Below are 27,301 nucleotides of genomic sequence, written 5' to 3' on the forward strand. Positions count from 1 at the left end.
ACTTTACAACCAGTCCCCAGTTGGAATACATGTAAATTTGGTCCCGAATTCTAAATATTAAAATTGATCTTTGTTTGAAGAATGGGTACTTGGCACTTAAAAGGCATGCCTATTTTTACAGTACGATTGTCCAGATGGACAAAAAAGTTGTGGGTTTTTTTTTATATGGATACAAAACAAGTAAAGACTGTACATGTAACTTCAAGAAAATATCACACTTGAAAGATATGTATGAAATCTTAAATAGGAATCAGGGTTAACTAGATCAAACATTCAGCAAAATATTCTTTAATCAACTGTTTTATACTTTGCACAAAAATAAATTCACATCGGACTTGGGACAATCACTTTTTTGTTTCACCAGATGTACAAAAATATCTTAAAAGATACGAAACACTTGACAAAACGTCTTGGGAAAATAAGTTACTTCTACTTTTGTATGTACAGTTTAAGAGTTCATGAATTTAAGCAACTTAGAATTAGCGGGGTCCATGCAGTTACCAAGGTGAAAAAGCTGCCAGAGGCAAAATGCTTTTTGTAAAACATTCATACATGACAATCATAGTTAGAAAAAGTATATTGGGATGAATTGTTGTAGGAGAAAAATTCCAGCCCTGTTACCAGGAACTCGGTTTTGTGACTCCACGGATTCAGACTTTGCTAGGCAAGAATATAGATCAACATTTTATCAAATTTTACGTGACCTTCAAAAAACCACGCCCAAATTGCTTTAAGGCTAGCATCATTTCACGCGTAAACTATTTTACAGCATGTTATAAAGGCTAGTGAAACAAAAAGCCATGTCCGAAAAAAGCCGTTGTAAATGATACCTTTCTGCCCACTTTTACCTTCATCCATTTGCCCTTACTTTTCAAGACAAAGTGGGATAAAAATACCAACTTTTTTTCGGTCGCTTGCCTCAAAATGTTCTATTGACCTGAGAGCAAAAAAAAAAAAAAAAAACCACCAAAAGTAAAAAGAATCAGTGAGCGTACAATGTGGAAAAAGTATGGTGGCTGATTTTTTGAAAATCGTGCGAGGAGATGGGAACAATGACCGGAGAATGGATCAGTTTAGTCCACAAGTCGTGGACACAGAAATATTTTTTCAAAGAAGATAATGGATGTTGATTTGAACTTCAGTTAATGATGCCTAGCCTTTGAACAAACGAGTTCCGGCATGCGATTCTTGAAAGCCCCAAATCGTTACTTGCAGATTTGACTTAAGAATGTTTTTTCTTTTAACTGTACACAATGCCTACAACTTTCAACAAGAACTCCTTAATCTATTTACATTATTTACATTGTGCCCTTGTGGATCAAGCATTCAGATAACAGTGAACTAACTTCTTTGACAGCATGATCTCTCATTTGCAGCTTCCTAATTCTGAGGCAAGGAGTGAGCTTTCTTTGCCAAGAATAAATATATTTACAAACCTAGAATGTGTATTGCTCAACCTAAGTTAAGAACTAAACGAAAATAATTGTTATTACTGGCTGAAATCATGGTTTTCAGGAGAGACGTACAAGTTAAAAAAAAAATAAATTCAACTGCTATTATCACAAATACTAGCTTCGAGTAAATGGTGTTTGTGAGACCAGCCAACCAATGGCAATACTATGATAACAAATCAATTCGTCCCTTTATAACCTAAAGAACACTAGCTCACTGTTAATCTCTTCAATTCCATAACGGACTGTACTTACATCCAGCTAAGATAAGCATTCTTTGCAATCAGATTTGCATTAATTATTTTAGATGTGTTCAAATTTCTACCGCATTGCGATGTCTGGTTACACCTTGTGTACAATGGGATTCCTAAAAGACGTGATTCCTTGTGAAAGTGGTATGATCCCATGTGACATGCAATGCGCCAAACTTACGTTACGCAAAACACTAGTTCACATAACCATGGTGCAAAACTGATGCATGCAACTTAATCTTTATGCCTGGGATGGAAACAAGAAACATGTAAAAGCTAATATCTGAGAATGCTTAATTTTGACCAATCGTAAGATCCAGCATCATTAAACCACTGGGAAAAAAATACTATGTTACAGTTATTTCCAAATCCCTCACGTAAAGGAGTATAAAGGGTATGCAGCCCCGTCAGGAGTCCTTGAGCTTGATGAAGTTGGATAAGATGATGCCATCAAACAGTGTGGGTGGATATGAATTTGATCCTCTGCTCCTGCTAACAGGGGAGGAGCACCCATTGGTGCCATCCCAAGATGGTAAGGAGGATTAAAAATCTGTGCCGATGGTATGAAGATTCTTGATGCGCTGTACACGTGACTGGCTAGTGAGTCCATCGGTGGCCTTAGATGCGCAGGGTGTGAGTAGATGTAATGATCAGGATGACCTGGTGCAACCATAGTGGGTGCCCATGTCATATTGGCAAATGGAAGGTCTTCCTCAAAGTGTTCCTTCTTTGGTTTTGGCAGCAACAGCTTTTCATCTTTTCTGCTTTTTGGCAAAGAGCAGGGGCAGTCTGGAGGGCAACTGTCCTCATGTACATAACTATACTTAAACTGTGCCTGCTCAAGGTGGTGTCTCTGATTGCTGACAGGAGGTTTGGTGGGCTGTGGTGTACTGGCCTGTCTTCGCCTCCATTCAGCAAAGTGCTCATCAACACTTTCACTTGAAGGTGAGTGAGCAAACTGTCGCTCAACACTTTCAATCTTTGACTGCTGGTGTCTTTTCTTATCATGTTTTGGAAGGTTCATCTCTGGCTTGACTGAAGGGTACAACTCATCTGAGTTTTTCCTCATTGTTGACACAGGAGATCTTGATAGAGAGACTTTGAGTAACTGTTTTCCTTGGGGTTCAACATTGTAAGTATGAGAATCAAAAAGAGTGGTCGTTTCATTCCTGGAATGGGTCTTGGCAATGGAATGATGCCTCAAGGTTTCTTCACGTTCCCTCTTCAACAGTGGCTTTGGTGCAAGTCTTCTTGCACTAGAATCCTTGGTTTCAGCAGTTCTTGGCATTTGAGATATCCCTACTTCCTTTTCCTTCAAGCCTTCCTTTTTTGATATTACTGCATTTTGCGGATGGCATTCTACATGAGATACCGAGTGGCTCTTTAACTTTAACACGGAAGGGTTATCGTCCGATGTCAAGTCAATAATTTCTTTGTTTTGGATAGTGTTGTTAAACGGCTGTGAAGATAAGGACTTTGGTGCAATATCACTCACCACTCTTGACACTCTTTGAAGGCAACCAGCTTGCGCAGATTTTGTTGTGTTTTTAGCATAGATTGTGTTGGTTCTTGCACTGGTTTCATCATCATTATCCAGTGCATTTAAATAATGTTGTGTACATCGTTGACCAGGAAGTGTGGCAAGTTTATCGGGCGTGGCCGGATTGTCTCTTTTCTGTGTTGGGAGAGGAGAGGACTGGGAGATTTCTGCTCTCGTGCTTTTGCTTATTAAGGTGGTTTCCCGGTAGCCTTGTTTGATGGGTCTGACATCAACTGGTGGCATATTCATCCGAGCACCATCTTTGCCCACATTTGGCAATGTAACAGTTGCCATTGCGCCGCTTGAACTGGTAGTTTTCAAAGCCTTCCCACTAGAATTGCTTGTGATTTTTGCGGTTACAGTCAATGCTTGTGGGGAAGAAAGGGCAACACTTGCTGGTGGGACCTTTGTAGCATTAGCTTCCGTAGGGTGTAGGTTCTGCGGATGCTTTTTGTCTGCATCTTTGCCTGTACCAGGGTCAACACAAGACTTCGTTTTACTGTTAGAAACTGTCAGCAACTGCTTTTTATCTGTTTTGTTCAGTGAGTCTTTAGGAGCTAATTCACTCTCTATGGCTGGGTTCTTATCATCTATCTGTTTCTTGAGTTGGCTTCGTATGTGCCTCTCGTATGGCAAGAGCAATCTGTGGGAAAAACAACAACAAAAACACTTTATCACTGCCATCAATAAGTAAATAAATGAATATACAGAATTTAGTTGTAAGACAAAAAGTAACAGCATACTGAATGGGTCTTGGCACCTTGAATAACCGCAGGGTGTCCAAACGTCAGGTCAATTTTAGAAATTACGGGTGATAATGAATGCAAACTTCTCACTCTTGAAAAGTTTGGATATTCCTTCCTGAATCCCCTTGAACAGAGCAGTGGCCCCAACCACTTACTGTACAGTAAGTAGAAGGTGTACTAGATACAAGGACAGCAACGTCTGCCATTTGCAAATTCCTCCGTGCCCACATTCCCTATTGATCTTGAGCCCCATTCTATGCAGTACCAAAAACACTTCAGATAGGCCAAGTTTTACCTTTCATAGTGCCTCCTAGTGTAAGTTGCAGCACTGGTTATTGTTGTGCTTCCTCCAAGCGAGTCATAAACACGCCGCCACAAACGTTTGCTTGTAACCTAAACAAAAACAAAACAATCTCAGACTTCGCCAAGAACACTCTGCCTGTAATCCATGAAGATTAATGTTAATCTTAAAAGGCTATGCATTCAACCTTTTGGCGAACCACCTCCTAAAAAGTGGTCAACAAAATTAATAATTTTTTTCATACTGGTAATTACTGATAATTTAACTAAGTTTTAGGATTTATATTCAATTACTTAGTTTACCTTACTTTGCTACTTAACTTTGTTTATCTTACTATTCATTTCAAATAGTCAGCCTCATTTGATCAGTTTAGAAGTTGTTGACCCTGCCAAGGTGAGCAGGATTGGTGTAGTGGTGAGAGTTCTTCGAGGGTAGTCCAATTTGGTCCTCTTAACAAAAAACATTCATTTTTGTAAAATGTGATTTCTGGAGCCCCGACTGTACGTTTCGTTGCTTTCTTTAAATTAAGCCCATGAAGACAACAATATTACTATCATTACTGTGGGTGCTTTCCATTATGCCTGACCATCAGGTCAGAGGCCAGTGGAACTAACCAAGGAAAAATGGAACAACATTTTTCATCAAAAGTCAATTTCCAACCGGACTGAAGCGTTCCATTTACGTTTCGACCGAAATTTCGGTTACACAACAGTGAAGTGGGACTGGAAACGATTTTTTTTGTAAATGGAACGGCACGTTTCGGTCGGACCGGACCGACCGGTCAAAGAGGACCACCTCCAGAGGTGGTCCCAAATATTCCGGTCGGACCGAACCGAAACGGACCTTTCATTTGACTTCAGCCCGAAATTTCCAGAAATTTTGGCTTAATGCGATTTGCGATTTTCGCAGTTCTGCGGAATCTCATCTTCAAGCGCCAATGGCCATACTGCGTTTGGGCTTCCACCAATCAAACTCCAATGCGTGACAATCGATGCGTGACATAACCTACCAATCAGCACCTTTGGTTCCCACGGTACATTTGACCCCGAAGGAAAGCCATGGAATCTGTACCAATCTTTTTACTAAGAACCTCTACAAAAATGTCGTAATGGTATTCGAGTTGTGAACTGAACAAAAGCTCTAATTCAAATTTCTAGTTTCTGAAGAAACTGTGGTGCTGCGTTGGTGGGAGAGTGAAACCGGAAAATCTGGTTTTATCAAACCACAGGCTTCCCAGACTCGGAGGGTGAAAAATTATAAGGATTTGTATGGGAATTTCGATAACAAACTGAATAAGATACGAGCCTCGATTCGGTGAACGGTTGATCAGCCGTGTCAAAATTCGTTGTAAGCGGGCCTCGAAGGATTTTAAAAATTTGAATATTTTTCGCTGTTTCTAAGCAATGGATGCTCGCTGGACCTTAAAACTTGGTCGAGGAGAAGTAAATTTATCCGTGTGGCCACCGCCGGAGTTTGAGCGTGACTGATGCCGGAGAATATCTTTTACAGTTTGTTATCGGGATTCCCATACAAATCCTTAAAATTTTTACCCCCCCCCCCGAATCTGGGCCGCCTGTGATCAAACATTTTAATAAAGATCGAATTACCCCCGTGGACGATATGGAAGGCTGACGTTTCGAGCGTTAGACCTTCGTCAGAGCGAATAGAAGAATTGTGGGTGTTGTTGGATTTTATGCGGGTGTGGGGGAGCTTTGCCACTGGTGGAAATATGGTAACATGAATTTAAGAATAAAATAATGGAATGAGAGGCGTTCATTGATTCCGTGAGGATAAATAAAGTGTACCTAGTATTAAGTTGCGCCTTTCTGTGTTCCCGTGGTGTAAGTCTAGGCCGCAAATTGTCATGTGATGGGAGTGATTAGGAAGATTAAAATGGCGCGCAAATGGTGTTGATGCATCTGTGTCGCTTTTTTCTACATCTCGTAGGTGTTCGCTTTCAAGAGGCGGAGTCAATCTTCCCGGCTTCTTCAGAAATTTGATTGATGGAGGCTAAAAGGCAGTTTGGCGTATAACACTTGAAGGTGAGATTCCGCAGAATTATGAAAATCGCATAAGTTGTACTTACTGCATCATATCCTCCAAATCGTTGAGCAGTTGTATACATTGTCCACAGGTTAACTAAAGGAAGCACAAATGAGTAAACGAAAGCCTTCTTAGAATCCCTACGCATACAAATTTTAAGTAACAGTGTGGGGACCTACATACATGTATACCCTTTATATCCAGGGGATCCCCACTGAAGAATAAATCATCAGTCTGGTAGTAGACAGAGTAAAAACTCTACATGTAAGTGGTAGTCTTGGCAGGAAGAAGGTTACCGTGGATATAGTTTTTTTGAGTGGACACTTTTAATCTTGCTGACCCTTTTGCCAGTAAGCAGTTCCTCTATGATGAGTAAAATCCTGAATACACGTGTGCAGTCTTTATAGGGAAAGGGTTAACTAATAAATTAAAAGGCTGTTCAAACATGGTCTGCTTTTATACCAGAGATGAGTGCTACACTGAAAATTAGTAACTGATTTGACAGGAAAGTACATAGGTGTTTTTTTCCTGTTTGGTTTGTACAGTATGGAAGTGGGAATCAAGTAAGATCATGCGCAACGAGGAATGTCCAGTTTTTAACAATTAGCCCCACTAAAGTAAAAATGTTACTTTACACCAGACAAATCACTAGAAACAGTTTTTTTGGAGGGAGTACATTACTATTATTATTATTTTTTACTAAAAAAGCGACTCATTCACAAACAGGGGTATGCAATGAGCATCCTGCTACGTTGAAGCAGGTATTAATAGTTTGTTGTATTGGTCAAATCTGAAAGACTAAATCTGGAATACATGTAATTTATCCTTGTAATCTAGCCATTCATCTAAATGTTAGAGGAATGTGTCAATGAGACAAGTATTAGGAACTTGTCAGAAATCTGGAGGCATTATTTATCCGGGAAGGTTAGAGAAATTTAGGATGAGTTCCAGGGGAGGGTCAAGATATTTCAATCCCTTATCTAGGGTAAAAATGGGTAAAGTCTCTGTTTACGAGCCAGAAGGCCCATCAGGCCGATGCTTATCTCTGTAGCATGAAGTGACTAACTTCCCCCTGGATGGGATGCTAGTCCATCCCAGGGTTACCCCCTGGTACCCATTTATACACCTGGGAGAAGAGAGGCATCATGAGAGTTAAGTGTCTTGCCCAAGAACACAACACAATGTCCCCAGCCAGGACCCAAACCTGGACCACTCGATCCGGAGTCGAGCACTCCAACCATGAGGCCACTGCGCCTCCGTAGGGAATGTCATTTTATTTTCGTTGCTTTACTGAAAATCTCCCCCACCCCTCTCCCCTGCTAATTTCTGACAAGTCCCTAAATGAAAGTTAAGTAATAACATTATTTTTGATTGCACCAGGTAACACCATCTTGAGTTCTGCCAAATTCTTAAGATTTCACCGAACAATTATTATCGAAGAGATTATTACTGGCAGAAACCATTACCATTTTTCAACAAGGTTATGTGGGTTCTGGCTGGAAATTTTGGTCACTTTACATTTAAGACCTCATAAAACACAGCATAACTATTTTGTTACATTCCAGACTGTTACAGGATTACATGTAGCCGTCAATCAGCCGAGTTAAATCAACCATTAAATAGGTTTTTGATACAAGGACTCCCTTGGCATGTTGCCCCAATTTTAAATTTGTCAGAATGTGGAAAAAAATCTACTCTAAGCAGGCTTAAATAAGAACCAAAATAATGACACTAATAACGTTAAGGTGAACGTGGGCATGTCCTGTAAGATGAGTATTCTGTGTTAAATCTAATGTAACTACCTTTCTTAAATCCCAAAGCAGGAAGCTTCCCAAGGGGTTGATTTGTTTTTTTCATGAAGTCCCTGAGGGTATGCATAAAGTACTTCTCATCTTCATCACTGTATACCTTTTGGATTAAAGACAATCAAGATGTACATGAGTAAACATTTTGTGAACTCTACTTAGAATCAAACAAGCTTGATACATTCAGTGCAACCTTCATTTAACCCACTGACCCCTGGGAGGGGGGGGGGGGGACTGTCAGGGAATTTTACTAGTCAATAGGGGTGTTCTAAGGCACTTGAGGAGTCAATGGGTCAAAGCATCAGCTTTAAATTCAAGAAATTACTGTTGGAAGAAAATCAATTTTCATACTCATATTCATTTCCTGGCTTACAGGAAAAAAAAAAGCTCACCTCATCTTTGACACTGCCAGGCATTCGCAGACGTTTTTTCTTCTTCTTCCATGCTACAGCTTCTTCAGGCTGCTCTATCTCATTCTCTTTCTTTTTGTTAGAAACCTTTGGTGTAAGTCTTGGCTGTTGCAGCCTTTCATCATTTTCCTTACTTGGTTTTGATCCCACTGATGAAGAACTATCGGCAGTTTTACCACCCATACCACAAGACACCGCCTCGGCAACATTACTGGATTTTACCCCAGATGAAACAGTCCCAGACAATGGTGCTGCATGTCGTTGGGGCCTGGATGAAATAGGCTGAGCACTAATTACAGGCTGTGACAAAGTAGCTACTGGTTGAATACGTTTTACAGGCCCTGTGGACACTGCCAACTGAGTTTCAAAAGTTCCTTGAGTTGTAGCAACTGGTTGACTATTTGATGGAAATGAGCTTGTCTCTATCAGATCAGTCGTAATTGTTTGAGTAAGTTCCTTAATGTGATTAATTATCCCAGTTTTCTTGACCTTCACCTTTTCCAAAGATGAATTTTGCATTTTACCTGACTGACTATCTAAGGACACACTTGGCTTTGTGAGCAGGGCACTTGTAACTCTTGTGTGAATGCTACCTTCTTTGGCTGCTTCATCTAACAAGACAGCATTGGTACCACAACTAACCCTTTCATCCTTCGTTGAACTCGTATTGTTAGAAGAGATCACATGATTCTGCATGGGTGTTGTTCGTGAACATTCAGTCATTTTCGGCTGTTCCTGTGTCAGTGGTTGGGCATCTACGTTGGACTTTGTGGAGATCAGTGGAGGAGGGTGTGCTAACAAAACAACAGGAACTACAACTTTTGGAACAGCTTGTACTTTAGGCTTCTCAAGTGGTAGTGGGTCACTATTTTGTACTGCTTTTGTCACATTTTGAGGCACGTTTATTCTCTGCAAGACATCTTCTGACAAGTCTGAACTGGCACTCTCATCTCCGTGAGACACCTTAACCCTCTTTGCTGAAGGTACACTGGTAAGATGATTCTGAATGTCTGCCATAAGTCGTTTTTTCTTGAGAACATTATTCTGTGGTGCACTGAATCTCCTTTTCTTCCTGGGTCTGCCTTTGAGGACTGGTGCTGAAAATGCAAAATAATAAGTCATTTCCTTGCAAGCCTGTTGACAAATAATCTAGCCCACACAAAACCCAGTTGATGGAACAATATGTACAATTTTAGAAAAATCTGGCTGTCACTATGTTACTGTATTTACTCGTCTATACATGTAAGTTGGCATTTGATGATCTAAAAATCAGCCCAAAAACTGCCCTTGACTTATACATACAGATACAGCCATACAGATAGAACCAGCTTGGTGGCCCTAGAACTATCAGATAATTAGCAGAAAAAACGATTTTACAAAACAAGTTCTGATTGTATTTGTGTTTGATGAGCTCGGCTGGGCATTTCAAGGTCAACAGGAAAGTTTGGAGTAATAAAATACAAGTGGGTTAAATACAAACCTTTGGGCGTGCCTCTTTGACTATGGCCGTATCTGTAATTTTGAAAGATCGGGCAGTTTATGATAGAGCGGACTGATGTTTGTTTCACTTCTCTTCATTGAACAATCTCAGTATTTAACAGGCAAAAGTTTTCCAAGACGGCGGGTTATTTCTTGAATGATTTTTTGAAACTCTTTCCATCTACCAAAAAATTGATCTCTTTTCTATGTCAACGTTAAATGGAAGGTTGTTTTCAAATCGGAAGATTTAATTGTCAACATGGCTCACATAAGAACACAGAAAAAACTTCCTCAAAGTAAACTGAAATACTCGTGTCATTGCATGTCAAGTTACAAGAGCTGATAAACTTCATTTAGAGTAGTTTTTTTTTGTTGGTTGCAACTGCAGAAGAACTTTCACAAAATTAATGACATTACCGTATATACCACTGTATAGGTCGATCCCATGTATAAGTCGATCCCCCATTTTTGATGGCAAAAAACGCAATTTCTTAATTTCTTTGTTAAATGTTCATGGGACAGTAATCTTGTATTCTTCGATTTCTGGAAATGTGGATACACAAAAAAAACAGGGCCTCAAAGCGCTTAATAGTTTTGTTGTTCAGCAGCTGTTGTATATGCGGGCATTTTGCCCTTGAGTTTCGAAAAAGTTCTCAGAAAATCGAACATGTAAACCTCAAACTCACCTGTTTCATTGTTCAAGGATAAAGGGCTTTAGAAGATAAGCACAATGCAACATCACAGAAGCAGGAATCAATCTTTGAAAATAACTTTCGAACGATGCGAAAATGTGCAAGGTTTAATTGGCCCTTGACTTATAATTTCTCAAATGACAAACAAAACAAAACTCATAAACCAAACAATACGAAGTTTGCAAAAGCATTTAAATCTGCCAGGTTTGTATAAAGAATGAAAAACATTCATTACCAACCAGCATTTTCACGCAACACGAGTGATGATGCTTGCACGCAAATAATGAGGTATTGCGCCAGGTTACTAAGTCATTGGACGATCGTGTTTTATTCGAAGAAACAGAAATGCCTTTTAGAGCTTTCCGCCTTTGGAAAACGAAAATTTCCAGTGTCTATTTCATATTTGTGCTTGTGAGTATCTTCCACATTTAGAGTTGGACAAATCCTTTTTCATTTCAACTGGAATTGCTTACATTCGTTTTGAAGTCTTTTGTCATTCATTTTGAAGTCTTTTGTCGGCTTTTGTCCACTGCGTTCGTTATGCCCAAGACAACATTATTATGTTACTTTTGAATAAATTACTTAGCTGGAACTTGGCTCAAAATCTTTGACCGGTGTATAAGTCAAGGGCGATTTTTGGAGCTTCTTTTGAGGCCATAAAAGGTCGACTTATACACAGGTAAATACGGTAAGTTTTAGCACTGCATTTCAGCTTTTTGGCCTTGAAAATGGGGGGTTGACTTGCACATGAGTAAATACAACTTAAATGCATGGCACCACAGCACAGCACCAAAACCTGGAATAATTCTTGATGAAGGAGGAGGAGTACCCGAAGGCAAAAACCTCTTAGAGAGGTAGACATTGAAAGATGCTCATCCCACAAAGAATTGTGGAGGTGCATGGAGGGCAAAACTACAACACCAGCCTGGCTCTCAATCTATAAACATACAGGAAATAGCCCAACTACACCCCATCCTGCTCCACCCAAAAAGAAAGAGGAAGAGGGGGTCACTGAAAGATCTGACGTCCTTAAGGGACAAAGGGAGGGTAGTTCATTGTTGAAATTAACTTTGAAAGGGGCCTAAATAAGCTATGTAATGTATGGTGCAGTCTGTTCTTTTTCCAGGGAATTTTAATGTGCACTGTATTGCATCTCATACCTTTGTTGTCCCCTGACAGTTCAAACTTATCCAAGTGAGGATGATGGAAATTCTCTCTGCAGAACAGCACTCTTGTACTTGAACTTTGATCTCCTAGGCCTCCACCAAGAGCGATCCACTGAGCTCTTGATAAACAAGCACCAGAAAGAAGCCTCTTCTTTAGAGCTCTGTAACGACAATAAGCTGGGAAGGTGAGAATTTTAAGGCATCTAGGTTTCTCTTCCTCTTGCCATGCTCTTTTAGCATTTCGTAATCTTTCCTTTTCCTTTGAAAAGTAAACGCTGTTCAGATAGTATCTGTCTTCAATACAGGCAAAGTCGCTCTCAAGTAAAGGTATCATTCCACAGTTCCACTGGCTCCCAGAGTCCTCCCAAACAGCCATGTCACAGCATTTGACGACAACCTTCTGATCTGCATAAAGTAATTCATCCTGACAGAAAAAAAGGATAACATATGAGTGATCTTCACAGTCAACGCAGATACATTTTACCCTTCGTGTGTATTTGAACTTAGTTTTCACCACAGGTAACTTAGTAACGAGGTGTTATTTTTTAAAATACAGATGAAAAAAATCATATCTTCACCAGACAGTGAACATAATTATCATTTTTATCTTTCACATATGAGGATATAGGTGTCGTCATGGTAACTAACATGATTAGCCAATAAAACATGAGCTTCCCCTTCACTGTAAGATACTTTTATGCTGTAATATATATAATATTTTTCTCTACAACATTCAAGTTTATTCCAGAATTTTACATTATCATGATTTGTTTATCATAACTTCCATATCTTGTTTCATGTTACACACCATGCATGTTTTAGTGTTTGGTGCCCACTTTTTTGCCATGAAAATGAATTAAATAAGTTGTTTTTAATCTGGACATATTTACTTCCAGTAAGCTTGCAAAAAGTACTTACATGTGGTCTCCCAGGTGCACACAAAGACGACAATGTACATCTGACATCTTGTGGTAAAATACCATTAATTTAATTGTTTTTTACTCAGTTTTAAAACAACTTTAGGATAGAGGCAACTCTGTTGCACGTGGTTTGTGAGAAATATTTTTGTTATACGCTTGTTTTGTTTCAATGTTTCCTTAGACAATCCGAAAGTAATGGTAACGTAGGTAAGGCAACTTTATTTCAACTCGGGTTGAAAAGGTTGATTAGGCCTCTGGCAGCTAATATGCTGAGAGAACTACATGTAAAAAAAGTAACAAGATACGTAGTTCAGAATATCAAGCATGATCATTCACTTAAATAACTTACATTCCTAACTGTATTTACTTAATCAAATCTTTAAAATTTTGTAACAACAATTCTTGGAAAGGATTAATAATAAAACTGTACATTACAACAGTGTAGCTGTCTTACAGCATTCTAAAATCCTTTAGACTGTCATGGGACATCCTTCATCCAGTAAAGTGTTCCACACTCTCAGTAAAAGATGTAGATTTTAAGCCAAAGTTTGTAGTTTTCTTACGTGGGACTGAGTATTAACCTTTTCATTCTTAGACCCAAGGCCACTAATACGTGTCTGTTAGCTAGAATGTGAAGTGTTCTTTCCAAATGCAAGTGACAGTTTACAGTTAAGCAGATTATGTGTTAAAAAATGCACTAGCAATAATCCACAAAGGAGAATCAGTGGAAAATTGCTACAAAAGGGCATCATTTAGACAGACGACAATTCATAACAGTCATAATTATTTTCTTCCTAACACACAATAATCATAAAAAGTACATCCTCGCCGACATTTATTGCTTCAAAATCTTACTGATTAGAGACCACATCAAGTGTGCCCAAAAATAGAAAGTTAATCTGCAAACTAATAATTTTGATAAAAATCCACTTTCCGCATAGATAAAAAACATTAATTTTTGCTTTTTCTTCCTTTTCTATTCAAAGTACATTTTGTAAACTTTTAGGTTGCCAAAAAAAAAAAAAAATTTCTATAACAAAGCCCCTGGGATTTTAAGAGAATTTTCTTCTGGGATTCCCAAGCCTACTATAGATCAATAAATGTATCATGATTCCAGCAACCATAATATTATGATATGTTATTTGAACAATAATTATTCTGACTAGGTATGTTTTATGGCCGCTATGGATCATCACAAAATTGTACGCAGTTTTAGCAACAGTCTTGGTCATAATCAGAGTGGCTCCCTTCTTGTCCTCTCTTTGATTATAAATTTATTGAAAATGTATCTTTCTTGCTTACTACAAGAAAGTGTTTTCATTGACTCAACTGAACAGACAATCATACACGTTTATCAATAATGAACAATTATTGTGCTTGTAGGAATTTGCAGGAATCCCCTACAATAATAAGCCAATTAAACAATGTACCGGGGTAGACGTGTTTTTTTGTTAAATGACCATTCACAGGTTGCTTTTTCCAGTTTATTAGCCAAAGATACTATTAAGCCTGGTTCTCACTATTGACGACAGCAGAAGAACAAGTTTCCGCCGTTTCACAAATTTTCAGGCCAACAAATTGGCTTGGTTTCAAATGAGTGGTTTCATAACTCAGTTGGTAAGGGCACTGCACCAACATCACAGAGGTCGTGGGTTTGAATCCCAGGAAAGTTACTTCAATATTATTCTTCAGGTGTCCATAAAAAGACAACTGCCTAAATAGTCTAGTTAGTGCAATTATTTCTCCAATTCACCCCTAAACTGCACTTCACAAACATTTGTCAATCCCTTTCTGCCATTGTTCAGAAAACTGCTTTGGTAACCAAGTGTTTATCCTTGCAAGAACAATGACATGATTGCAGGACTCTGTAGGAATTTGTAGGACTCTAGCAGAAATCTACTACCATACATGGTGAACGGAAACACTCGATAATTTTGTTACACTTTTCGCGGCATGTCCGATAATAATAATAATAATAATAATAATAATAATAATAATAATAATAATAATAATAATAATAATAATAATAATAATAATAATACTGCTTCTTGCATTTTCCTTGGCAGGCCAACTAGCAAATTAACTTTCATGCTGAAATCACGCCTTATACTTTTTACTCTGCACAGCTGCAATCTGTGCATGCAATTTATATAAGCTTCATTATGTTACTGCATCAGTGGTAAATTATTCATTCTTGTTTCCTGACTTTAAAACGCTGTCTCTCCTAACAGGGACACTTAACTTTGTCAAATGTCATACCAATTTACTCACATTGTATCAATGGGAACTGGTAATTAAGGGGTGAGAGGGTTATGTGTAAGTTTCCCAAGACAGAGAATGCAATGTACCGTACATTATTTTCCTCCTTAATTAAAGGGGCTATATCATGTTATTTAAGGGTGTCTAGGGGAAACCTTTAGTTTATCACAACTCCCACCAATGTGGTTCATGAATTCGCGATTATCCTGAATTGTTAATTTTCTTTAAATTCACTATTATTGTGTCCCAGGACTTGTGATAGCAGAGAAAATAAGGAAATAAAAAAATCATATCTGTATATTGGAATTGAACCAGAGTTTTCACTCTATGAAGACTGCTTCTTTCCGCATTACCACTGAAGATCAAGACACTGCCTTTTTCCAAAAACACATTTACTTACGTCTACCACAGAATATCGTTGCTGAAGAGTAATGAATTATTCATCCTAATATAATTGAAGCTAAGATTTTAAAATGTTTAGTTTGGAAATCGACCTTTTGTAGTGTTTAATGTTTTTTGTTGGCGAGTGATAATACAGCATTATAAAACAGTATTTAAAATACATTTGTATCAGCCCTGAACAGCTAGAGGTGTGGTGGTCAAGTGGTTAGGTGACAGGTTAACAATTAACATTCCCAGGTTTGAGTCCTATGTCCATAAACTTGCGTTGTCTTTTAAAAAATACATGACCATCTCGCATGATCCAAATCAAGCTTGCAGTCTTCTAAATTCACGATACAAGGCTCAAAATTGCGACCAATACGGTCGCATTTGCGACTAAATGTTTCCCATTGCGACTAAAATATCTGGAGAAGTCGCAAATTTGCGACTTGTTGTCACCTTCGTTCTTTCGAAACAAAAGGGTTAGCAGTTGCCACTTTGCTGCTACTTTTGCTAAAATAAATAAATATCTAAATAAATGACAAAATTATTTTGTTTCTCGCTGTGAATTTTCTCTGAAGGTAGCGTAATTGTATAGTAATTTAGCTGCGATGTTACGTGCACAGCTCCATTCCTTCGATCATTCGCCATTTTCAGCAGTTTCTTTACACACAAGTATTGCGGGCTCACATTTTTTTGCTAAACCGCTGACAACACAATGCAGCGCGGCGATTTTGCGAAATTGCGACTAAATTTTCGTCTCTTATCGCAAAATGCGACTGGATTTTTTGGTTAATTTCAAGCCCTGCGATAATAGTGAATTAAACGCAAATTAACAATTCAGAATAATTGAGAATTCAAGGGCAAGAAGAGATTGGTTTTCCCTCTCCTTAAAAACCAACATTTGACTTGATTTGTGTTAATTGTTAATTTTTCAGTTAACAGTGTCCTCAATTAGTGCTCCATCGCTAGAATGACTAGACACTTAGATAAAGTTCTTTTCCTTTCGTTTATCACCAGTTTAAAACTTGAAAATGGTAATGTGGAATGCCTTTAAGTAGATGTACAAGGTGCACAAGGTGGTTTATGATGTCATGTCTGAGCCAAGACTGACCAGGTGTCCACACAACTTAACGGCTAAACTAATGATTTAAAGCTGTACAGTGGAGTGATGCAGATTTCCTGTTTTTTTTTTTTTTTTTTTTAATTAACCAAGACGGGCAAATCTGGCAAACAAGTTACCATTGATCCAGTGTGCAAATCCTTTGTTTTGAGGGCATTTAAAGATACAATAATAATTATTGTTAAAAATATTAACTCAATTGATACACATTTATCAATCACTAAGAAGGCAGCGTGCTCCAGTGGTTAGGGAATTGAGTTTGCATGTGATTGCCCTGGGTTCAAATCTCGCTTTAACCTCTGGTTTGGATTTGCTTTCAGTTGTCCTGATCAACTCTCCCATGCTTCGTAAATAGCCTCGAACTGGTTGCCTCCAGCCAGATGGGGTTCTTAATCATGTTTTTGTTGAGTTTGAATTGTTTCTTTAGAATAGTGGGGTGCCTGTGAACTAGCTTCATTAAGTGCACTTCCACCATAAACAAAGCATTCACCTTTTACATTTGCATTTACTGATTCACTGATTTAATGATTTCTTGTGATGTGATGCGATGAGGACAAAAATAATAAAAGAAGGCCCATCAAAAAAAAAAAAAAAAAAAAATATATATATATATATATTCATGGCAAAACACCATACTGGCCTTCACTGTACAAATGTAGCTACAGCACATGGTTACCATTCAGTTAAGGAGAGAGAGAGGACCATATCAGTTTGAGGGAAGTTGGAACTTCTTTAAGACATGCCTTTATCTCTTTTGATGAGTAGAGAAGTGCCTTTTAGAGATTAATAAGTTAAAGCTCTACATATAAAGGCTGCAATATTTAACAATTATCCGCAGAAGGTGAGGTGAATAATAATTGTTTTAGTATAATTATTTGAAAATATGCATTTTCTTTAAAACAATGAATTCCTTTATCTGTCACCTTGACAAAACGACTTGCGGCCATTTTGAAAAAAAACAAAACAAAAAAACAGTTAGATCATTATCACGTAATAATAACCTCAATGGCAACCAATAAGCAAAGAGAATTTCAATAATCACATATGTAATTGTACTAATTAACAATATCAGCAATAATCGAGTTTGGTAAAGGGAAGTTTCCGTGTAAACAACATCTTACTTTTTAATAAGCAATGAAAGTGCATGGCAGGTATGTCAGTTTACTGGTCCAATGATTAGCATGGGGTCAGTGTGTTGTACCTCATAGGGTTGTCATGGTTACAAACCACGCCTCTCCCTAAAATTAATGCCATCCTTCATCTGTCGTTAATGAGTTTAATCATTAATTAACCATGATTTTCTGCATAAGCAGCAGTTTGTTTGCTTTTTTTTTTAATTTCATGCCATAAATCTTGTGTCTGAATTGACCACACTCTCCAATATTTAGATATTTTTTTCTTTTTCTCATTTTAATATGTATTCCTGATTCTTTCAAGAATTTCAGGGCACACAACTTAACTATTGCTTATCTTAGGCCAAGTGTAAAGGAAAGGACACACAAGTTAGCTTGTGCGATTGTGCTCCCACACAGTCATCAATAACTGAACACTCTATTTTCAGTTTCAACATCATCCCTTAAGCCCCCTTCATCACCCTAAACATGAGGAATAAAACACCTTTTTGGAATTCCAGTAAACACTGACCTTCAAGGAGATGATTAAAATGTAAATAGTTTAAATGTGGATTCTTATTTACTATAAATTGTTACCCTTTCTAACTGTTTGAAGTAAATTATTTTTGGATGAACTACTTGATTTGTAAAAGCTTATAAAACTTAAGGGTAGACGCAGATGGGTAAATGCGTAAGCTGTTTTAAATGCATAAATACCAAGGTATTAAATGCAAACATGTTAGATATATACCAAAGCAATGATAATATATTTTGGTTTTAAAGAAAACAAAACAAACAAGACTCAGTTAGGAGAAAGATCAGAAAATTAAATTGATTTTGCAAAAAACTTCAGCAGATTGAAATTGATCATTTCCCTTGATAAGCAGGTGATAAAACAGATTGTCAAGTACTCATGGCTAGTCTTATAAAGCTGTGAGCAATAAGTGCTTTATTAATAAATTGTAATTTATTGAAAATAATGTTCACCAAAATACTGAAGATGTTATTGTCATTTGGACACAACTAAGCTTTGAGGATAAAAGAAAAGTAAATTTCACAAGCTTCTGGCACTTAGAAAGCCGTAAAGCTGTACACTCAAGAATAACAGGAATTTTGTGCAAATTTTCTTGAGTAATGATATTGTATTAAGTTTTCCTGATGTTTGAGGTTTTCTTCCGTAGGAAAAAATAATTAAAAAGAAATGAGGAATAAAGGATAAAATTTCATCCGGACAATTGAAAGGTGAATAATTTTCCTCCTTGTTGGATAAATCTGATTGCCAATGCAAGATAAACAACAAATTCATCTCAAAGTAGTAATTGTCGGAACTGCAGTTTTTTTAGATCCACTGATAAGTTTAAAATCAAATTCCCCCAAATTTTTAAAAATCAAAACATACCACAGATTGACAACCGTGCAATTCGGGTTTTTTTGTGCGAACCAAATAAGCACAACGGAGAAAATGTCATTTACACAATCGCTAAGAGGGTTCTTAAAAAACAGAAGAGGAATTATAAAGAAAGATCATCGTTCAGGATCTTCGGGCGAGAGTAAGAACTAAGAAGAGCACAATCATTTATTGCAAAAGTGATTTGTAATCCCGTGATCGAAATAAACTGTGTAATACAAAACCAAAGCAATTATAAGTGAAATATACCAGTGCGTGCAACCCTTGTTTCTGAAGTTACGGTATATTATAACACTTCAACGATCATTTGTGGTACAGAATTGTAAAATATGTAACAAAGATTTCAATTTCGACTAAAACAATTGATAGATTTTAATTTCTTAATTTCAATTAATGTCAAAACCATGTGGTAGTTTGTTTACACAGATCGATCTCGCCGCAAATGCCCGCAGAGTTGAAATGCGTCCAGATGACTGAAATCACGACAAAATAGAAATAAAATATATGTAGTATTTTTTAACCCTTAAACGTAAACTGAGTATACAAAAAAAGAAAGGCCGATTATCATAATATCTAAAACGCTAAAAGGCAGGTTATTATTTTCACTGAAATATTTTCCATTGTGTTTTCCTAATTCGCATCTGTCGAGAGTGTCGCTGGGTTATCTTTTATTAAATTTCATGGCAAACTCTGCTCATATCGCGCAGCCAAAACGGCTCATATTTTTATATTTTAAATTTGTAAATGCAAACACAAAATTAAAGTCAAAACTAAAAACATTTCGGGTAAGCTGAAACACAATCTGTTGACCGGAAACATTGAGAGAGAATTTGACTTCACATTGCTCAAAATGTTAATCAACTTCAATTGTTCGTGTCAGATACCGCTCGCGGCTTCAATTTCTCGATCGCAAATAAAGCCCTTCGTTAATAGTCTAACTTAACGTGAAAATTAAATAAAATGAGCACTCCAAACGAGCAAAAAATTATAAATTATTGTAAACACGGTTCGCAACGCGCGATGAATAAAACTTTGTTTACAGGAATGACCTCATGAATATAAATTGCGTAGTGCAGTAAAAACCTTCTTGCATGAAACCGCCATGCTGTTTCTAATAAACGCTACAGTGTATCCTAATTTCGGAGAAAAAGAGTCGATGTGATTTCTTCGCCTTAAGAATTTTTAAGTAGTCTGTCAGGTCAATTAACAGACCATAAAATCAACTCGGGCATTATTAGAATTGTGAAACAAAATTTAATGAAGTACAGCAGCACATGGGAATTCTTTTACTTCATCGCGGCGCGCTATAGAAACAAAATGCCAAATCTCACCACTCCGATTCCTTTTCGTTCAAATGAAACTCTTTGGCGTTGTTTAACTAAACGATCTTTGCTAAAAACTAAAATATTTTAGGCATATTATTTTTTCCAGCTCTAATAAATATTCATCTAAATATAGGACACAAGTGGGTGACTACAAAGCGTGTTACACCGTCCTAAATATTCCGTTAAAAATCTGTGATTTATTTTCCCAGTCGTTCGAGATTTTGAACATCTAATTCGAATTAAGTAGAATTATAATTTTTCATTTTTTCCCTGAACACTCGCCCTTTAAAACTGAAAATATTAAGCAGTAACGAAGCAACTTTTTCAATAACGTCTTCACAAAATCAATGAAGCATTATAACTTCAACAAACAAAGTTTTACTGTTTTAACATTTGTTAGCCATGGCCATATTTCGGACACCAAACCGGCAAATTATAGCGCCAAAAAATTAAAGGAAATCCCTGAAAAATAAATCCATAAATTTCTAACCTGTCCATGGCTTGGAAGGCGTCCTGTCGGGGTATCTTCTGGTCTGAAGTACAGCCTCGCGGAAGCGAGCTTGCTGTCAGTGCTTGCATCGTGCCAAACTAATTGTAGCTCAGCTATGCATATCGGCTCGCTTATGGAATTCTTCACAAAATAAAACTCTCCAAGACAAAAATTTTTAACAACTCCATCGACAATTAATCTAAAGCCTTTGTAGAAGGTATACGAACTGTGCCGTCCACAACTGGCTCCGATCCACTGGAAATAAAAATCAATAATTTAAAGTCAGTTAGGCAGTAATTCTGTCATGGTATGCTACAAAATTGAAATCAATTGAACACGTCTAAATAGTCGATTGACGCGTTTGTTTAAACTCAAAATATTCCTCAAGGATCTAAAAAATAAATGGCCACATCGCGCGAAAATTTGGGCCACTAAAAACGAAAACAAATCAAAAATACCTGTACTTCAGTTACGGGCATCGTAGATGAAGTTTACACTGAGATCGCTACACATAACAAATGAGATTTAAAGTTTGGAAGGCCACGTGACTTAAAAAACGTCACCGATCTATCACTTACAAATTTTGACAGTTCAAATCTACACGCTTGTCACATGTGTTCGGGTTGAAAATAAAATGACCCTCTTTTTGACAATAATTCACAAATTTGAAACGCCAGCAATCGGAAAACGTGACTGTAATAAATAATAACGAAAACTTGATTAAATAGCGGTGCTGTTAAAAGCATTTCCTGGTTCTCGACATTGTTGTTCATTTCCTTCATATTCACAAATTCCCCCTCAATGTAGACTTTGCCGGAAATCGTTTTTCCACAACGCATATTTTAAACAACTTCCTCCACTCCCAAGTCAAGAAGATCGCCACAAGTCTCAAAAGTGAACTTGTCGTTTTAACCCGCTCAATGTGAAAAATTGGAACGTGTATATTCCAATCGGAAATATTACTTCTGTACAAATCGTACCATTATAGGAACAAAATATGTAATTGTTCACAAATAAAAATTGCAATACAAGTGATTTTTTGCCTAGTCACCACTTCAATTAACACACTTTCAAAATGGCTTCGTCTTTAAAAAAATAACTGTGACAGATTTGCACTTTTTGTGTGATAACAACTATATTAATTTGATTGTAAAAGATGAAAACACATGATTGTGGACTGATAAATTTAAGTGTTGTGTCTGGTTGAGCTAAATTTAGAAAATGTCGCCTTTAAGCTCAATAGCGCTTTGTAAAAATATCTGTCACACTATTTCAGTTTCTGGTTTCCCACTGTGGATTAATCAATCTACTTTTATTTAAATTGGTTTGCTAAGTAAAATTATTGTAATGAGAAGATTTTCTCAAAAGTGCAAAAGACCCTGCAGACCAATATTTCCTGCCATACTTTGTGATGATAGCTAAGAGATATGTATCTGAAATGGTGAATAATCATAATATTAACAAGAATAATATTAATGATGATGATCACAAAAATAATGATATAGGGGGAGCAATGCACATTCTAGTGAGTACACTTGTTTTCATCTCTTCTCTTTTTTATAGAATTGTTTTAAAAATTCCATCACTTACAATACAAAGGCTTACACTACTTATATTACGTACAATGCAGTACATACACTATTTACAATACAATACGATCACTCACACTACTAACAATACAAAAGCTTACACTACTTACAGTACAGTATGATAACTCATGGTACACCAAAAAACGTTTTCATAGATCTTTCCTGTTAATATCTGTCAGTTAAATCCACTTATAAGATAATCCACAGCAAGATGGGGACAAAAAGAGCACCCTTCCGTTGTATAACGATGAACTCAAGCCTCTGCGCAAAACAATATAATCAGAAATTAAAAGCCTCATCCACAGCGTTTTCTCGGTGAAGACATCAGGATGGAAGTGTGTCACCCGATCAATCAAGTGATGTTGGTAGTCAAATCTCAGACAATGATACATGTATGCTATCATTTGAAGCCATCAAATCACTAGAGGAAGTCAGTGCATACAAATACCTTGAAGTTTTAGAAGCAGATGACCTAAAGCATAACAAGATGACAGAGGAGATCAGGAAGGAATACCTAGCATGTTGCTGCAAGGTGCTCAAGAACCATGCATATGCCTTGAATAAAACTGATACCATCAATATGTATGCAAGCACAGTGGACGTCACTTGCTCAGCAAGTATTGTGAACTAGACAGTTCAATTTTTAAACTTTGGATTGCACAACCCACAAAGTCACTTGTAAAAGAGGTGGTTAATGTGTGTAATGTTTGTCTCCACATACTGTACATCTTGCAAAAAACTACTAATCTGCTAGGCTTAGAGTAGTGGCCATGGTTCCACTCTGCCTAATGGATCTTCTCTCCAGAGCAGAAACAACCTGGAACATCTCTCAGAACTGTTGTTGCAATAGTGCAACATGGCTTTTTGTAAAATAATTAGTATAGTACGTACACTCTCATTGGTCAATAGCTGCGTTTAAATGAGAGTATGGAAACACGGCTGTGACATCACAAATTTTGATTGGTGACGTAGTCAGATGCACATTTTGATTGGCTGATAGGAAATATGAGCGTGCACCAAGAAAATCTGTTTCAATCTAGGAGTAAAAAAACCCAGCATTTTCCTTCATTTGTCAAATTATCTTTGGGAAATATTTTATAAAAGCAATAGAGGACTTTTTTCCGTGTTTTCATAGCCTCATCTAAACACAAGGGGGGAGGGGGAGGGGTTGGGAGAATTGGAGACAGTTATGCAAACCGTCTTGGGTTTGCATCACTGCCTATGGAAACACGGAAAACGTCCTTTATTGCTTAAATATCACATAAATGTGTAGCTTTACATTTCATAAAATAATATTATTATATTTTAACCTCATTTACACAAGAATATCGCTATCATATAATAATAGTAAAATTGACAAAGAGGATGATGATCATGATAACAATAACTACACACCCTATTCCAAAATGGCCACCATTTTAGTATTCTTTTGTTTCCATGCAAATTGGCCCCTATGGCCTTGCTTTCAAATGTAAAATTCAAAAGAATGTTTAATCTTGAACAGGACCATAAGACCAATTTGCAGGGAAACAAAAGAATACGAAAATGGTGGCCATTTTGGAATAAGGTGCATTGTAAAGATAATAATAGGGACTGTTTTATTATGCAACATTGGACAAATTACAGAGAAACAATAAAAACAGAATGGTCAAAAAACTGGATAGCAAGTCTTAATTTTTTCCTTGGCAGGATTTCATTATTCAAGAACTTAAGAAAGTCTTGAGCCAAGTGGGTTATCTTGCAAAATTCTGAAATCATTGAAACTCTTTACGAAGCCATTTTGATCTGTTCAAACTACAGCTGTACATAATAATAATAATAATAATAATAATTATTACAAGAATCACCAAGAAATTTGCCACTTCTGCAAACATCAGCATCTTGCTGGGAACAATGAAATGAACTGCTTAACAATATCATTACAGTAATAACAATTACAATTCACAAGACCAGTCAAAGTGATCAGTTAATCATGTTTGAAATTATTTTTTAGTTTAGTGAAAGAAGCCATTTTCTTTCCCCAAAACACTAGTACATCTACATCATCTTCAGATCTGTCGGAAGAGATTGCATTGTATGACAACTGATCGGCAAAAATATCTGCTATCACATCATAAAAGCAGTTGCTTTTATTCATTTGTAGATGAAATTAAAAGTAATAATGAAGAAAAGTACAATTAAAAATACAGAAAAAATTTTTTTTTATTAAATAGTTTGACATTGATTAACTTTGTTAAAACTGCAATCAACATTCAATTTATTATCCATTCTTCACTTACAGTAACTTATGACAGAATTTATTCATAATTATTTACTTATTATAAGTGCTTATTTCCATGAAATAAGTTCTAGATTCTTTAATTATTTGCAACCTTGACTGTAAACAGTTGGGTCCCATTGGGTAAGGAGCAATTGTATTAATTTTTGTTTCAGTTGAAAATTGGCAGAATGTAAATAACAACCCAAATGAAAACCACAAGGCTAACATTACAATACAGCAACCAGACTAATATTGCATTTAGTTGTTACCATGACTGGAATCATTAAATTTTACACAATCTTGCTTTGTAGACAGTATTTTGTAACATGAAATGATCAGAGTCTAATAATAACCTATTATTATTATTATTGGTTGGGGATAAGAACTCACAGTTACATGTATGTGCTAACCACAGCACAACACCCAAGAAATTGGTGCCTGCAAATATCAATGCAAGCCAATACAAGATGACGAAGTTCACACTAATTTAACAATAAAATATTACTTTGATCAGACTTAAATAATTTTAGCATAAATGTCAAATAGATGCAGAGGCAATCACTGTTATTAATCAAACGCAAAGTGCATCTTGTACAGAATGAATCTGAGTCTAAAGACCAATGATCACCTCTAGATATAGAATTAATCTTTCTATAATAAAATATCAAAACCAATTTACTTATTCTTTCAACTCAGTCTACTGTAAATTGTTCTCACAATACTGAAAATCCTGAAAATATTGTCACTCAGCTGCAGTCTAACTAGTAAGTCTTAAATCTTATGGTTAAATTTGTAGTTTTTTAAAATATTATCCTTTTGCATTGTTTTGTTTTGTTACACTATTCCTGAGTTGCAATATATAAGACTTAGAGTTACAAGAAAGATTAATAAACAAAAAATTGACAGGTTAAAAAATACAATCAAAACCAAAAGACTTTGACTAAAAATTAATCTTACGTTCACTTGAGAAAAATTTCCATCACTGCAACTTATTTCTGTAAAGTCAGTTCAACTATAAGAAACTCCAGGAATACTTTCTTCAGTCACAATGCTAACCAGTCAGCAAATTTGTTTTCTTCAGATCCTGTTCATAAAATAAACTCAAATTTTCAGTCACTGTTACGGTTACAGTAGATCAAAGATATAAAGTGGTTACAAGTTATACAAGTCATGTCCTTTCTTCTGAAGCAATGAGATATCTTACCAAAACAATTCTTATACACTGTAGCTGACCCTCTCCCCACCTTGTAATACTTGACATGTACAAAACTGTAATTCACTGGCAAAGATGTCTGTCTTGGGAAAACTGTGCCTGAGATCAAGTTGGTACTCAAGAAAGAGGGCATAGTTTTTCCCAATATAGATAACATCTTAATTTTTTTCTAAACCCCTGAACAATCTAATCACAGCAAGAATCTGCAACAATTTCTAGGTGTGCCACTTCTGTCCCTGCTGGAATGAGTCTCCTGGACCGTTTACCTTGAATTCTTAAATATTGATTCCTCTATTTTAAAACTATAATTATAAATGTAACCCCAAAGGAAAAAATGGTTTTTCGAAGTACTAGAAGTCGTATTTTATTTATTTATTTTTTCTATTACATGTATTTAATTTGGCATGTTAGAAAACATGTAATTTTAATGCAATAATTAGTGGTTGGTAGTGCTGTAATTCATGTCACGTTCGCATTGCAATACTTATTTTATTGTTTACTGTAGTTTGCAATGTTTTATGGTGTAACTGTGCGTATTTAAAAAATAAAATTATTAAAAAAACAAAAAAAAAACAAATCAATTTCTAGGAGTAAAGCAAATAGAACAAAAGGTGGAAAATAATAACCCATTCACACCTAAAGACTTAGTGTCCCCAATTGGTGAGTAAAATCATCTGGCATTAGCCAATGTAAAAATACCTTTGTCCCATTCTCAGGTGGGGAAGGGTTAATAATAATAAATGTAACATTGCTTTTTACTAAAACATAAAAATGATGGTAAGTATCTTTACAGTGGAGCTCAATTGCGCAAAGCGCTCCAGCGGAGCACCATGGGCCAAACTTTTTGGGAAATCTATCCATGCAAGAGAAATTCTTGAGGCAGGACAGCCTCTGGGAATGGGAATGTTCAGGCAATTTTCTTTGGCGGGAAATAGAGGGTTTTCACATGAGGTCACGGTGGCCATGTTGGTGTTCCAAAACAAAGAAATGGCTGCCATGATGGTGAACCAAACTAATCCTCTGGGAATTGAACTCTATTTTTATGTAAAACATTTCTTTTGTTTCAGTAATCCAATATGGCTGCTGGTCACATGAGTGAAAACGCTCTATGGCTTGGCAGCATTGCATGTGGCAACCTGCGTTTTTCTGGTGAAGAGCAACAAGATAAAGATTAAAGAGCAGAAAAGAGCACTAGTAGAGAAGAGGCAATGAAATTTGAGAAATTTACCCCGGTAAGCAAAGTAAAGCTGAGAGAAATAGAGCGAGAGACAAAACACTACTTTACAATGGTTTTCCTTCTTAATGTATGCCTTGCTGCCTCACATACATGTAGTTTG

The 27,301-nt window shown here is 36.7% G+C and overlaps 1 protein-coding gene across 3 annotated transcripts in view; it reads right to left on the reverse strand.

The window, feature by feature from the left end:
• Window positions 1-272: 272 nt before the first annotated feature.
• The window catches only part of LOC138040950 (AT-rich interactive domain-containing protein 5B-like), a 32,561-nt gene continuing 5,532 nt past the window's right edge, over window positions 273-27,301 (reverse strand). Inside the window, exons 2-9 of one of the 3 annotated variants that reach the window (XM_068886684.1) lie at window positions 25,709-25,835; window positions 20,903-21,157; window positions 11,879-12,308; window positions 8,530-9,644; window positions 8,135-8,240; window positions 6,376-6,428; window positions 4,284-4,381; window positions 273-3,885 (exon numbers count right to left, since the gene is read on the reverse strand). In XM_068886684.1, the coding sequence (XP_068742785.1) occupies window positions 2,076-3,885; window positions 4,284-4,381; window positions 6,376-6,428; window positions 8,135-8,240; window positions 8,530-9,644; window positions 11,879-12,260 (3,564 nt within the window). In that variant the 5' untranslated portion in view covers window positions 12,261-12,308; window positions 20,903-21,157; window positions 25,709-25,835 and the 3' untranslated portion in view covers window positions 273-2,075. Of the gene's footprint in view, window positions 3,886-4,283; window positions 4,382-6,375; window positions 6,429-8,134; window positions 8,241-8,529; window positions 9,645-11,878; window positions 12,309-20,902; window positions 21,158-21,360; window positions 21,558-25,708; window positions 25,836-27,301 lie in introns of those variants that run through there. The other 2 variants (XM_068886683.1, XM_068886685.1) reach the window with 2 other exon arrangements.

This window comes from Montipora capricornis, chromosome 3 (genome assembly GCF_036669925.1).
Source record: "Montipora capricornis isolate CH-2021 chromosome 3, ASM3666992v2, whole genome shotgun sequence".
In the NCBI taxonomy this organism is placed as follows: Eukaryota; Metazoa; Cnidaria; class Anthozoa; order Scleractinia; family Acroporidae; genus Montipora; species Montipora capricornis.